This window comes from Amblyomma mixtum, chromosome 10 (genome assembly GCF_055824585.1).
Source record: "Amblyomma mixtum isolate Tamu chromosome 10, ASM5582458v1, whole genome shotgun sequence".
In the NCBI taxonomy this organism is placed as follows: Eukaryota; Metazoa; Arthropoda; class Arachnida; order Ixodida; family Ixodidae; genus Amblyomma; species Amblyomma mixtum.
In genome coordinates this window covers 107,895,051-107,910,427 of record NC_143021.1, presented here as the reverse complement: position 1 = coordinate 107,910,427, position 15,377 = coordinate 107,895,051, and the positions used below count along the sequence as shown (strand labels likewise).

The 15,377-nt window shown below is 46.4% G+C and overlaps 1 protein-coding gene across 1 annotated transcript in view; it reads right to left on the bottom strand.

Annotated features, from left to right (window-relative positions):
* LOC149326628 (bestrophin-4-like) overlaps positions 1 to 15,377 on the bottom strand; it is a 291,138-nt gene that overhangs the window by 124,246 nt on the left and 151,515 nt on the right. The window contains exons 8-9 of the mRNA XM_089562633.1: positions 9,777 to 9,929; positions 4,915 to 4,995 (exon numbers count right to left, since the gene is read on the bottom strand). Of these exons, the coding sequence (XP_089418759.1) occupies positions 4,915 to 4,995; positions 9,777 to 9,929 (234 nt within the window). The remainder of the gene's footprint in view (positions 1 to 4,914; positions 4,996 to 9,776; positions 9,930 to 15,377) is intronic.

Genomic DNA, 15,377 nt, shown 5'->3' with positions numbered 1-15,377 from the left:
AAAATATTGGAAGACATTTATAACGACTGCACAGCTACCATAGTTCTGAAATAAAGTCAGCAATAAAATTCCAATCAGGAAAGGTGTCAGGCAGGGAGACACGATCTCGCCTGTTTACAGGAAGTATTGCGGGGCCTGAAATGGGAACAGTTGGGGATAAGAGTTAAAGGCGCCCTGCGACGTAGATAAAGCATGGGGTCTTTATTCTTTGTATGCAGAGTAAGAGACATTGTGAGTCCCGAACGCGCAATGAGATTACCGAAATCATAATATTTGATATTTTAATCTTCGCTAGAAATGCTTGTTTCGAGCCGATGGTGTCTCAACGCGGCGGCCATTTGCGGCAGCGGAAATGAGGCGGCATCCAGATAGGGCGCTGTCTTTCTCATTGGTTGGGCGTCCAGTTTGCATATTGTTCCTTTATACTTGCGAAGAGGATCCAAAATATTATACCTCAGAGTACTGAAAGCTTTTCGGATGCCACAGAAACTGGAAAGAATCAGGAAAACGAACGAAAACTAACAAGAATACAGCTAGGGGCGACACTTCAGCGCTGTTCAAAAAATGTTGGCTCAGACCAGAAAGCGCGCGCGTCGAGACCGGCCGTGACCATACCAAGACGGCAGCGAAAAAAGAAAGCCAGTCGACACACCTTGCCCAGAATTGTGAAGAGAAAGGCCGGACAGGAGTCGAGTTTGGAAGGGAGAGGGGCTACTGCCCACAGCCTTCCAGTACAGCTAAAAAAGAAACTTCGGGGAGCTTCCTTTGTTGTTAGTCACCCCTGCCCTGACTACAGCGTCGCGTACAAGGGGGAAAGACGCCGTCAAAATACGCGGCTGTCTACAGCCCCGACAAAGCAACAACTGCATGCACGCTTCCGCTGCGTGTGCGCTAGGTGCGGTTCTGATTGGTAGCGCCCAATCTCGGTACTGGGTGAGTGAAATGGGCGAGTGGAGTGCGTTTTCGTCTGAGCTTTTCATTTGGAATTTTCAGAGTGGAATAACTTTCGTTTTCATGCTCCGATTTCAATAATTCTTTTTGTACTGGTCTCTGGAAAGCATGATGAATCCATTTAATGATATTAACTGGTACTGAGGAAATCATCGCGGTGCTCCGTAAAAGGAGAATACCTAAGGAATTTGCAATTCGGTGATGACATGACCTTGCTAAGCTACTCAGGAGGTGAACTGCAAAACATGATCAGTGAATTAGACAGGCAGAGCAGGAAGTGTGGGGCTGAAGATTAGATAGCAGAAACCCGAAGTAATGTTCAAAGGCCTAGCAAGGGAACAGCAGTTCGCAGTTGGTAGCTAGGTGCTGGAAGTAGTAAGAGAATATGTCTAATTAGGGCAGGTAGTGACAGCTGATCCCGATCATGACTAGAATAATAACCAGAGAATAAGAATGGGAATGAGCGCATATCCCTGAAGAGAAAAGTATACAACAGTTGTATCTTACCGGTACTCACCTATGGGGCAGAAACGTGGAGGCTAACAAAGTGGGTTCAGCTTAAGTTAAGGACAACGAAGCGAGCTATGGAAAGAAAAATGATAGGTGTAACGTTAAGAGATAGGAAGCGGGTGGAGTGGGTGAGAGAACAAACAAACGTTAATGATAACCTAGTTGAAATCAAGAGGAAGAAGTGGGCTTGGGCAGGGCATTTAACGCGAAGGCAAGATAACCGCTGGTCCTTAAGGGTAACGGAGTAGATTCCAAGAGAAGGCAAGCGTAGCAGGGGGCGGCAGAAAATTAGGTGGGCGGATGAGATTAAAATATTTGCGGCAATACGGTGGCCGCAACTGGCGAAAGAGAGGGTTAATTGGAGAGACATGGGAGAGGCCTTTGCCCTGCAGTGGGCGTAGACAGGCTGATGATGATGATCACTATACCATCCCTTTAATTGGTTGCATGGCTACTAGCGAAAGTACGATTGGCCCCGTTTGAAATTCGCGCATGGTGACGTCACGACCATTTCGACCCCTTGAAAAGCGCGACATTTCTTTCCAAAACTCCTCCTCACAACGATAAGGCATTAGAGGCATTCGCCTTAATAAGCAGTGCACTTTTATTTTTAAAGCGCCCCTGCGGCCGGGCGCCGGTTCAGATGCATGGGGTAGAAGTTTTGACAAATGCCATTCGTTCGCTTTTCCTGACTGTTGTACAACAGACTGTTGGGCCCCGGGCCTAGTCAAGCTACTCTGAAGTAGCTTTTTGCCCAGGGGCCTTTTTCTCTTTTAGAGAAATAAAGAATATGTGTATATGTGTATGTAAAGAAGCTTTTGTGTTGTTGTATATGATGTGAGAATATTGTAAATAACCACGTTTTTTTTTACAAGTGTTTTTTTTTGTGAGAAAATAAATGTTTTTTATGAATCGTGTGCTCGAGTCCTGTGTGTATGCGTATTTTATGCAGATATTACAGTAAACGAAAAGAGTAATCATTCGGGTTTACTAAAGCAGGAAATTGGGCTCAGGCTGTCTTTTTTTCTATATTTTTTTTATCGTAAAACAGCACTCCCCCCCCCCCCCCCCCCCCCGAAAAATATTTCTGGCTACTCCACTGTTCCCTGGCTCACTTCCACTGGCTCAGACAGGGCGAGCTATGCGTGGGAACTGTTGGTCCAAAGCAACACCTGTCTCGTTTTCCCTCATCAATTCGCTTTCACGTGGCAAGAGCAGAGGAAGAACCCCGTCGTCTTCTGTGGGATGCGTTCGTCAAAGTGGCTGACGACACAGCGCCATCAGAAACCACAGCGGCTACGCTTGCTCCCCCAACTGATTTGCGCCGACGAGCTTATTATAGACAGGCTTGTTCACATGAGGCTCATCGAATAATCGCCCGTTGGAAGCACCCACTAAACAATATGCCCTGCACCGAGCCCAGATGAGATTCAGCACGCTGCCATATTGAGTGAATGGTTGTATGGTCGAGGTTCCCTGTTAATTTAACAATACTGCAGATTGGGCGAGTTGGTTAACATACATCTTGAAAAATTTAGCGCGACACACAAGGACAGAAAGAGTAGACGACACGAGCGCTGACTAACAACTGGAAGTTTATTCGAAAACACGTAGAATTATAAAGGAAGAAAGTGCGATAAAATCGTTGGTCAAAAACCAAAAGAAGAAAACTAAACACAACAGTCACCGCCAGCTCCTGCTATCAAGACGCAAAGCACTTGTCCAGATAAGCTACCTCTTTTTCCCGTATAGTAACGGACGGTTTGGCCACGCACGTGTTATGAGCCTTGGCGATACTATATGCCTCGTAAATTTCCCTACACAACACGTTGTCATTCTTGTACACAATCGTAGTGTTGTCAAGGTTCGGCGAGCACTTGCTGGTCCCGAGATCCTTGCACTCACGGCAGTGCAAAACAAGGTTCGAAGACACCGGTTTCCTGCAGTCCAGTGAATTCTTGTGCTCCTGCAGCCGCACATTGATGCACCTGCCCGTTTGGCCGTAATACACCTTCCCGCAGGCCAATGGCACCTTGTACACAACCCCCTTTTCGCAGGCGGTGAAATCGCTGGCATGACTGGCAGTACACTCCCGCGGGGATTTTCGAGGCAGTGTCTTGTCTAGCCTGTTCCGAACTGCCGCGCACACTCTCCCGACCTTGTTATCAGCTGAAAAGACCAGCTGCACATCATGCTTAGCTGCGATCTTCCGTAGTCGATGAGACAGCCCGTGTATGTATGGCATACATGCAACCTTCTGGCGTGGCCGGTCCGCTGGTTCCTGAACCGAGGGGAAAGCCTCGCGCTTCAGTTTTAGCAATAGTCGCTCCGGTTTTTGGACCTGGAGTTGAAGTTAACCAATCAGCATGTTTGCTGGGTGTATGCTCCAAAGGCGGGTAAGCCCCTTCTAAACTTCCAGTCCCAGCATTCAAGACTTGTCAAGGACGGCATAGCCATGTCCGGTATGACCACAGCCCTGAGGCAGTCGTGTCCCCACCGACTTGAGGAAGGTTTTTTGAGGCAAGTGGCCAGACTACAAGAAGCTGGTTACCCTCAAAAGCATCTTGCCCGGCTTACGGAGCGACTATTGCTAAAACTGAAGCGCGAGGCTTTCCCCTCGGTTCAGGAACCAGCGGACCGGCCACGCCAGAAGGTTGCATGTATGCCATACATAAACGGGCTGTCTCATCGACTACGGAAGATCGCAGCTAAGCATGATGTGCAGCTGGTCTTTTCAGCTGATAACAAGGTCGGGAGAGTGTGCGCGGCAGTTCGGAACAGGCTAGACAAGACACTGCCTCGAAAATCCCCGCGGGAGTGTACTGCCAGTCATGCCAGCGATTTCACCGCCTGCGAAAAGGGGGTTGTGTACAAGGTGCCATTGGCCTGCGGGAAGGTGTATTACGGCCAAACGGGCAGGTGCATCAATGTGCGGCTGCAGGAGCACAAGAATTCACTGGACTGCAGGAAACCGGTGTCTTCGAACCTTGTTTTGCACTGCCGTGAGTGCAAGGATCTCGGGACCAGCAAGTGCTCGCCGAACCTTGACAACACTACGATTGTGTACAAGAATGACAACGTGTTGTGTAGGGAAATTTACGAGGCATATAGTATCGCCAAGGCTCATAACACGTGCGTGGCCAAACCGTCCGTTACTATACGGGAAAAAGAGGTAGCTTATCTGGACAAGTGCTTTGCGTCTTGATAGCAGGAGCTGGCGGTGACTGTTGTGTTTAGTTTTCTTCTTTTGGTTTTTGACCAACGATTTTATCGCACTTTCTTCCTTTATAATTCTACGTGTTTTCGAATAAACTTCCAGTTGTTAGTCAGCGCTCGTGTCGTCTACTCTTTCTGTCCTTGTGTGTCGCGCTAAATTTTTCAAGATGTTCCCTGTTACGCATTCGCCTGGCAAGAGTGCTCTCCTCCGAGGCAGGAATGGGCTTCTCCTCTCACCTGGATGTTCCGGTCGATGACATAGTTCATTTCGAAGTCGTCATCGTCCTCGCCAAAAGGGTTCACCAGGGTCTCGGCCACCTGCGGCGGCGCGGTCCGAGATTATGTGAAGGTGTAGGCTGCGCAACCACGGCACGAACCACGAAGAAAAGACAGAGACGCACACAAGCACACTAACAACTTTTTACTTCTTCATGGGAACGCATACTTATACACCTGGCCACGCATGCTCAAATGCAATCTTTAACAACAATAGTCATGCCAAGCGCTGTTAACGCAGACGCGGACGTAAAAAATTGATTTCGGCTACGTCCAGAGCCACGGACGTGCCACTGATACAGTCTACAGCGTTTTCCTTTACGTGGAAAGCTTCCAAAGCCAGCCGCGCGTGCACATTTTTGCTTTTTCATAGTATCATGGTCTCGTCAAGTCGCGGTGCGCAATTGCAGCAAGAACTAAGATGGGTACAAGGTGTGCCCCTTTGTCTGTGCTTTTCTTAACTTTATTCGCATGCTCCCTGAGTCGCCCGTTTATGCACCACCCTGCCAGCCCGATGTAGGTCTTACCACATGAAAGACGGAAGGAGTATGCCACCCTAGTGGCGCAAGGGATGTAGGAAGTCCCGTGCCTGATTAGGCATCCACTCCTTCTATCACCGCACGTGCGGGCGCACAGCTTCGCCAGTTTATTCGGCGCAGAAAACGCCAGAGAGACACCATGCCTGCCTGCAACTCTCTTGAGGTGATGAGAAACCTTATGCAGATATGGCACCAACACAGGCCTGAACGCTTCGCGTTCACCCGTCCCTCTCATACTTGGCGTACCGGTCGTCATCTTTCGTATCAGGGCCTCGGCAACCGCCGTCAAGAGCGACATAGGGGAACCTGCTGCCGAAAGCCGGCGGACCTTATTTATTTATTTATTTATATATTTATCAAATACTGCCAACTGCCTCTTGGCAGTCAAAGCAGGAGTGGATGCATTGTTCTTCAACAATTGCTAAGGTGACTTTAACAGCGGCAAAGAAAGAAAACATGCTGTTGACAATCAGCCATGAAGGAATGTGCACAATCAAAAAACACAAAAAAAAGAAAGAAGGAATACACTTTGAAAGGCGGACGGCAAGGCAAGAAGCGTTGTAAGAAAATACTTGCTGCATCATAGATAAGATGACACGGCCTGTCAAAACTTGCCTGCAATTGATGCACACACGAGTTTTTGAGAGCCGATTCCATGCAGAGGGAAGCAATGCCTCTTTTCACAATTTTGGAATGCTCTGATTTGTACGGCAAAAGTTCCTTTTTTGCACGAGGTTGGTAAGACCAACATACATGCCGCACGCAGAACTCTATAGTTTGAGGTCCAAGAACTGCAGAACACTCCTGTGGGGTAACTCGTGTGTAAAACCAAGACCTTGTCCGTATTGCTTAAAAACATCTAAAACTTCATCAATCGCATCCTGGCTGGAAGAGTCACGCGCTAAAAACACTAAAAAGTCGTAAACGTACCTAAACACTTTTAAAACATTTCCCTTGCTAAAAACATCGTGTAAAGACTTCTCAATACTCGATAAAAAAATTTCACAGAGAACTCGAGCAACACAGGACCCGATGCAAATGCCGTCGCGCTGTAAAAACGGTTGGTCATTAAAAACAATGAAAGTGACCTGAAGATAATATTCTAAAATATTTAAAAAATTCCCCACAGACAGTCCCGAAGCATTCTGGAAACTGAGCTCACCATTTTCCTCAATGCATGATTTCACCGCATACAAAAGCTCGCGCTGTGGCACTGAATAGAACAAATCTTCTACATCTACTGAAAAAGCGTACCCAACATTTGTATTACTTTCCAAAAACCGCACTACATCTTCCGAACTCTTAGTCCTGAACGGATCGTTAACCTTTAGCAATTTTAGTCTCTTCTGCCAGAATAAGCTTATATCGTGCTGCCAACAACCAGACTGACTGACTATGGTGCTGAAAGGTATTTCCGGCTTGTGCGTCTTTGCTGTGAAAAAAACCGATAAGCACTGGCCTCTACTATTATCTATGTCCCGAGAGAGCGTCGTTAGTTCAAGTTTTGTGCAGAATTCTATAAACTTAGTTTTTACTTTTACTGCACTTTTTGGGACTGGGACAAAGTTTTTTGACACTGCCTGCAGCGCTTTTTCATCAAAAATGCCCTTTTCAACTACTACAAAGCCAAATGTCTTATCGCCCTGCAGAAGACGCAAATTGTTTGCTTTCAAGAAGGACAACGCACGCTGCACGTCATCGTCCACAAGGCGAGACGGCCTTTTCGGTGCAGACTTTTCCTAGCACTCCACTCCTTCAAGTAGGCAAAGGACTCCGTAAAGGACTCGTCCCTGCAGATGTGAGTGCCTTCCTCGGTCCTGTATCGCCTTCGCGGGGTCTTGTCAAGAGACTGTGCAAACTCCTACGCTCGGAGCTTTGGCGGCAAGTCCGTCTTTACCAAGACTGGCTGTGGTCTGTGTGCCTTTCAGTTGACCCCGAATGGCTTGCTATTCGGAAGTTTCGTGTTTTCACACGCCTTGCCGCGCAACTTACGGAAGCCAGGTGGATGTGCATTTTCAAAGAACAGCGCCGGGCTAGCGCAAAGACAAGTTCCGCTGAAAGAAACAATGTCAAGGTTCTTGGTAACATCAGCCTACCTGATAATGTAGCCCTTCTGCTAGAAAAAGGCCCGAAATTCAGTGCGCCTGCTTCCCTCCCTGCCCATCAATGGGTCGCTCTCAACAGGTGTGTGGCCGCTAAGGCGAAGCAAGAAGACCGCGAACGTTGCCTACTTGAAGGAGTGGAGTGCTTGGAAAAGTCTGCACCGAAAAGGCCGCCTCGCCTTGTGGACAATGACGTGCGGCGTGCGTTGTCCTTCTTGAAACCAAACAATTTGCGTCTTCTGCAGGGCGATAAGACAGGTGGCTTTGTAGTTGTAGAAGAGGGCATTTTTTATGAAAAAGCGCTGCAGGCAGTGTCAAAAACCTTTGTCCCAGTCCCAAAAAGTGTAGTAAAAGTAAAAACTAAGTTTATAGAATTCTGCACAAAACTTGAACTAACGACGCTCTCTCGGGACATAGATAATAGTAGAGGCCAGTGCTTATCGGTTTTTTTCACAGCAAAGACGCACAAGCCGGAAATACCTTTCAGCACCATAGTCAGTCAGTCTGGTTGTTGGCAGCACGATATAAGCTTATTCTTGCAGAAGAGACTAAAATTGCTAAAGGTTAACGATCCGTTCAGGACTAAGAGTTCGGAAGATGTAGTGCGGTTTTTGGAAAGTAATACAAATGTTGGGTACGCTTTTTCAGTAGATGTAGAAGATTTGTTCTATTCAGTGCCACAGCGCGAGCTTTTGTATGTGGTGAAATTATACATTCAGGAAAATGGTGAGCTCAGTTTCCAGAATGCTTCGGGACTGTCTGTGGGGAATTTTTTAAATATTTTAGAATATTATCTTCAGGTCACTTTCATTGTTTTTAATGACCAACCGTTTTTACAGCGCGACCGCATTTGTATCGGGTCCTGTGTTGCTCCAGTTCTTTGTGAAATTTTTTTAACGAGTATTGACAAGTCTTTAGACGATGTTTTTAGCAAGGGAAATGTTTTAAAAGTATTTAGGTACGTTGACGACTTTTTAGTGTTTTTAGCGCGTGACTCTTCCAGCCAGGATGCGATTGATGAAGTTTTAGATGTTTTTAAGCAATACGGACAAGGTCTTGGTTTTACACACGAGTTACCCCAAAGGAGTGTTCTGCAGTTCCTCGACCTCAAACTATAGAGTTCTGCGTGCGGCATGTATGTTGTTCTTACCAACCTCGTGCAAAAAAGGAACTTTTGCCGTACAAATCAGAGCATTCCAAAATTGTGAAAAGAGGCATTGCTTCCCTCTGCATGGAATCGGCTCTCAAAAAGTCGTGTGTGCATCAATTGCAGGCAAGTTTTGACAATCAGGTCCGCCGGCTTTCGGCAGCAGGTTTCCCTATGTCGCTCTTCACGGCGGTTTCCGAGGCCCTGATACGAAACATGAAGACCGGTACGCCAAGTATGAGGGGGACGAGTGAACGCGAAGCGTTCAGGCCTGTGTTGGTGCCATATCTGCCTAAGGTTTCTCATCACCTCAAGAGAGTTGCAGGCAGGCATGGTGTCTCTCTGGCGTTTTCTTCGCCGAATAAACTGGCGAAGCTGTGCGCCCGCACGTGCGGTGATAGAAGGAGTGGATGCCTAATCAGGCACGGGACTTCTTACATCCCTTGCGCCACCGGGGTGGCATACTCCTTCCTTCCCTCTTTCATGCGGTAAGACCTACATCGGGCAGACAGGGCGGTGCATAAACGAGCGACTCGGGGAGCATGCGAATAAAGTTAGGAACAACACAGACAAAGGGGCACACCTTGTGTCCCATCTTAGTTCTTGCCGCAATTGCGCACCGCGACTTGACGAGACCGTGATACTAGGAAAAATCAAAAATGAACAAGCGCGGCTGGCTTTGAAAGCTTTCCACATAAAGGAAAAAGCTGTAGACTGTATCAGTGACACGTCCGTGGCTTTGTACGTAGCCGAAATAAATTTTTTGCGTTCGCGCCTGCGTTAACAGCCCTTGGCATGACTACTGTTATTAAAGATTGCATTTGAGCATGCGTGGCCAGGTGTATAAGTAAGCGTTCCCAGGAAGAAGTAGACAGTTGTTAGTGCGCTTGCGTGTGTCTCTGTGTCTTTCTTCGTGGTTCGTCCCGTGGTTGCGCAGCCTACACCTTCACAACATCATGTACCAACTAGACCCAACCCAAGTTTTCTTGGAGGTCCGAGATGAACACGGTTCGCGGGGTCCCAGGGAGGCCTCACCTTGAGCCAGCCCATGTAGAACGAGAAGCGCAGGAAGTTGAAGATGGGCACGTACAGGTCGATCTCGTGCCCCTTGTAGCCGGCCTCCGGGTTCAGGCTCTGGCTGCCAAATAGCGTGGCCAGGAAAAACGTGTACACAGCGAGAGTCGTCACCTGCACAAGCCGCCTATCTCAGCCAATTCTCTTGTGTTGCGAACGTCGTAACAGTGCACTGCGTACTTTTGGACCCCGCACTCCACTCGCCGGTCCAGCGGCCGCCAGCGGTGTGCTAAACTCGCTCCATTCGCTTGTTGAAGTGCGTGCACTCTCCTCATCACAAGAGCGCGACCTATACTATAAAAATTGGCATTGTTTTAGCTCTGGTTAAACCTGGAGGATTTCGAAAGCAACGAGGAGAGAGAGAGAGAGAGGCGATGGAGAGCGCGCGGCAGCGGCGGCGGCGGCCCCGGCACGCTAGCTATGCGCCGCTACTGCGCATGCGCAATTGGCGAGCGTGGCGGCAACACTTCTGAGTCAACCGCGCAGCTACGGCGGCGGCGCGCCAGCTGTGCGCCGTGTTGCGCATGGCTCCTCGCGCGTGCGCAGTATGGCCTTTCGTCAGCTCCACGTGATGGCTCGGCGTCACGCGTAGTGTTGCTTTAGCAACAAAAAAAAAAGACTTCGCATGGGTTTAAGTGGGTACCACATGTCGCGCCGCATGAGGAAGAGGAGATGAAGCGCAGAAAATGACAACACAGAGAAGGGACGACGGGACATGCGCTACTTGAAACTGCTTATTGAACTCCAGGCGCGTCTGATTATATTAATTTATCTATATATATAAAATAACCCCTAAGAATTCGAGAGTATTACATAAAGGGGGGGAGGGGGCGGTACACGCATGTAATCAAAAGTAAACAAATAAACCAGAACTTCAAGCAAGTACAGCAAGACAGATAAAAGCATATGAGTCATTCTAAGAAAAGTTCAAAACGCAAACATTGAAGCGTAAAGGGGAAAACAAAAACATGAACAGAGCAGCAGACAGTAACGTTAATACAAGTTATACAATGTCTCACAAACAACAGCATGAAAATAAAACGACGATAACGAATAACAGAAATACAAGACAAACCTAATGCTCTAGTAAGTTAACAATTAACAATGTAAGTTAACAAGGAGATATCTGTATAGCGCGCTGTTTTCTTCTGTTTTAAATTATTGCTTTTTAGTGTGGGGTACCACGTCTTATACAAATATTAACCGTTTGTATCTCCTTCAAAAGAAAGCTGTACGAAATGTTATGAATGCTCCTCGGCTAGGACACACTGAACCGATTTTCGATGAACTTCGAATCACCCGCCTACCACAGCTGTATGAAACTTTACTTCTACGGCGTTATAAATCCAGTGTTAATAAAAATAATTGCCCTATGGCAAAGCTGTCAGGTTTACAATGCAAAGAGCCAAAGTACTCTACACGAGCGACACCCAAATGGTATGTGCCTAGGATGAGAACCAATTACGGCCATCAAATGCTGAGCTACACCCTCCCGCATCAATTAAACAAGGAGTCCGAATTGATGCATAGCTAATGCCAAATCTGTTATTTATTTTGTTTGTTTGTATGCTCGTTTTTTTCTTCGAAAGTGCTCTGAAGTTTGTGTACCACTGCAATGCCTCTGTGGGGTGCGTCGGCCTCGTCAAGCCTTTCACTGGCTTTTTGTCGACGCACCCAACATCGACATGATGTTGAATAAACATGATTCTGATTCTGATTCTGATGTACCTACAGAAACTTAACCAGGGGTAGTGACAGCCAATAGGTGATAAAATTTATCCGCATCAGTTGCGGTCGACATTTAAAAGCTGGTCGACATTTAAACAAAAGCGTAACTCCCTGGCAGATAAATACATCCCGAAGACTACTTTTCATGACACTCGAAACGAGCCTTGGTTAACGAAGTCACTGAAAAAACTCGAAAATAAAAAGAAACCCCTATACCACGCAGCTAAAGCCAATCCTAGGACCTTCTCATGGGACAAATATTATGCCGCTGAGAGCTCGTATTTATCACCAATTAAAAACGCTAAGCAACATTTTTATCACGACAACTTGTCGAGAGCCTAGAAAATAACACAAAAACGTTCTGGCAAATTATAAACCCTAGTAATAGTAATGCGCGTTCAGTAACCCTGAATAAAGATTCAGGAGAGCCATTCAGCGATACTGAATGTGCTAATATCTTTTCAGCTGCTTTTTCCTCCGCCTTCACAAGCGAGCCTGATGCGCCCTTACCTATTCTGCCTACGACCATTCCGTGCACCATGCCTTTAACCAATATTACTGCTAATGGAATATTGTCCTTAATAGATAAATTTAAACTTTCATCTGCAACAGGCACTGACAAAATAAATTCTGAACTTATAAAGAACACAAAGTGCATTTCTGCCGAATATTTATCGTTACTCTTTGCTCAGTCGCTCTCCACAGGCACCATACCTGATGATTGGAAGAAGGGAAAGGTCGCTCCAGTCTACAAATCCGGGAACAAAAATTCACCATTAAATTATCATCATCATCATCATCATCATTTATTGAACCCTTAAAGATCCCGTCTGGGACATTACATAAGGGGGGGGGGGGAAGACAGTGATGTGAAACAGTCATACAAAAGCATGTAAGCATAGAAAAGCATAACAAAAGAACAAGAAATAACAAGAATAACAAATTTGACGTGAAATTAGCGTCAGGTGATTCAAATAGAACAGAATATATATGGCAAAGCAGTAGTATATAAATTACACATTAAAAAGTACGGAAATGAAATAAGTGGGAAAACACTTGGGGGGGGGGGGGGGGGGTGTCGCAATAACACAAGCAGTTCAAATTGCACTCAGAGCATCGCGAGGGAAGTAGCTATAGTTGGATCAAGTGGTCTGTTATTAGCTGCCTAAATCTGGTGGGATTAGTTTCGATGACAACGGTTTCAGGAAGATTGTTCCATTCCTCTATGGCGATGGGAAGGAAAGATTTGTTGAAAGCGTTGGATGAACCATGCAACCGCTGAATGCTGAGGGAGTTGAATAATCGGCGAGATGAGCGCAAGGGAGCAGATAACAAAGTTTGGCGTAGTGCAGGGAATTTAAAGTATAGTTTGTGGAACAGACAAAGAATTGATACTTTTCTGCGGAATGCTAATGGTTCAAGGCCGAGAGACGATTTTAGGTTGGTAACGCTGTGTCGAGACGAATACTGCGACGTTATGAAGCGCGCTGCCCGATTCTGGATAGCTTCGAGCAGTTGTATTAAGTAAGCGTGGTGAGGGTTCCATATTGCTGAGGCATATTTCATTTTAGCGCGAATGAATGTTTCGTATGCTTGTTGTCTGATTGGTGGGGGGGACATTGATAGTGATCTTCGGATAAAGCCAAGTGCTCTGGAAGTGCTTGCGCAAAGTTTGGTAATGTGGTCTGGCCATGTTAATTTGTTCGTTATTTCGACGCCAAGGTACCTGTAAGAATTCGTTACTGACAGCGCCACAGAGTTCAGGGAGTACTGGAAATTAGTAATGGAACGTTTGCGTGATATGTGCATGCATTTACATTTCGAAATATTAAGCTGCATGAGCCAGTCGGAGCACCATTTCTGTATTTTATTTAGATCGTCCTGTAATAATTCCTGGTCAGTGTTATCAGATATTCGGCGATAAATGACGCAATCATCCGCAAAAAGACGAACATATGACGAGATTCCAGATGGCAGGTCGTTGATGAAGATTAGGAAGAGAAGTGGAGCAAGGACGAAACCCTGGGGTACACCGGAGATAACTACGGTAGTTGCAGATGCGTGATTAGCGATGACGGTGAACTGCGAGCGATTAGTCAAGAAGCAGCGAATCCAGGAAAAGACTAGAGGGTCGAGTGACAGGCATGCAAGTTTACAGATGAGGCGTTGGTGAGGAACGCGATCAAATGCTTTAGAGAAATCTAGGTAAATGGCGTCTGTTTGAAATAAAGAATCTAGACTTAGATGAAGATCAGTTGTGAATTCGAAGAGTTGAGTTTCACATGAGAAGCCTGCCCTGAAACCGTGCTGTTTGGGAAAGAAAAAAGAGTGTTTATCGAGGTGATCTGCAATATTGGAGTACAGTATATGCTCAAAGAGTTTACACGAGATGCATGTTAATGAAATAGGACGATAATTCGAGGGGTCAGAGCGGTCACCGGTCTTAAAAACGGGCACAACTTTGCTTGTTTTCCAATCGTCCGGAATTTGGCCGGTCTTTAGAGATTGGTCGAAAATGAGCTCTAGGATTTGGCTAGACAGTTCTTTGGTTCCTTTGAGGGTTTTGGCAGGTATGTTGTCGGGTCCTGGGGAAGTAGACGGCTTGAGATTTTCAATGAGCTTAGAAATTCCCTCAGATGTGATGGTAACAGGTGGCATTGAATCAAGATTAAGTTGCGGTAAAGTAATCATGTTGTCCGGTGGTTCGTGGGTGAAGACTGAGGTGAAGTAGGAATTCATAGTATCAGAGCGTTCTGAAAGCGGAACGTGTGTGCCATCTTGTCTTTTCAAAGATATGTTGTATGAGCTGTTTTTGTTGGGCGTTATCAGATTCCAGAATTTCTTTGGGTTAGAGCGCATTATGTCTAGGAGATCATGATTGTAGAATTTTTTTTAGACGACCGTAATAACTGGGTGTATTCGCGAAGACTGGCGAAGTATTTGTTCCATTTCACAGATGATGTAGAATTTTTGGCATTACGGAAGAGGCGTTTTTTCTTCCGCGATAATTTGCGCAAAGCATTCGAAAACCAAGGCTTAGTGGCGTTGCCGCGGATGCATATGAGTGGTACGTAAGCGTCAATGAGCGACAAGAGTTTGTGCTTAAAAAGGCACCAGTTTTCATTAACGGATCTCGTAGACATGGATAGGAGGAAAGCAGCGAAAAATTGTTCGAGGTCGGAGTTCACACTGGCTAAGTCGGCATTACGATAATCGCGGATGTATTTGACGGAAGGTTGGTGGGCGGAAAGTTCAATGGTTAGGTCGAAAAACAAGAGACTGTGATCACTGAGTCCACTAGATTGCGAAAGTGATTGGATTAATTCTGGACTGGAGACAAGAATGAGGTCAAGGATGTTTGAGCCCCGTGTTGGCTCATGAACTGCTTGGAAGAGGTTGAATGTAAGGACGAGTTCAAGGAAGTCTTTAGATTGGCGAGACGATGCTGTCAAAGCTTCCCAGTCGATATCCGGGTAGTTGAAATCGCCACAGAGTATAAAATTGGCGTGGGGAAGTCGAGAATGCAGGTCTTGAAGCACACAGTGAAGGTCCGAAATGAAAGATTGATCTGTGTCAGGTGCTCGATAGCATGCAATTACTAGGTTGGTACGAGACGGAAGACCGATTTTAAGACATATTATTTCGCTGCGGCAATTAATCTCGATTAGAGCGGATGGAATGTTAGATTTGACAAGAGCAAGAATGCCCCCTCCCCTGCGACCTATTCTATCTCGCCTGTAGAAATGAAAGGACCGGTTGTCTTGCAACAGTTCTGCGTCTTGAATATCAGGTGTTAGCCAAGATTCGGTAAATACTGCAATGTCAGTGTTATGA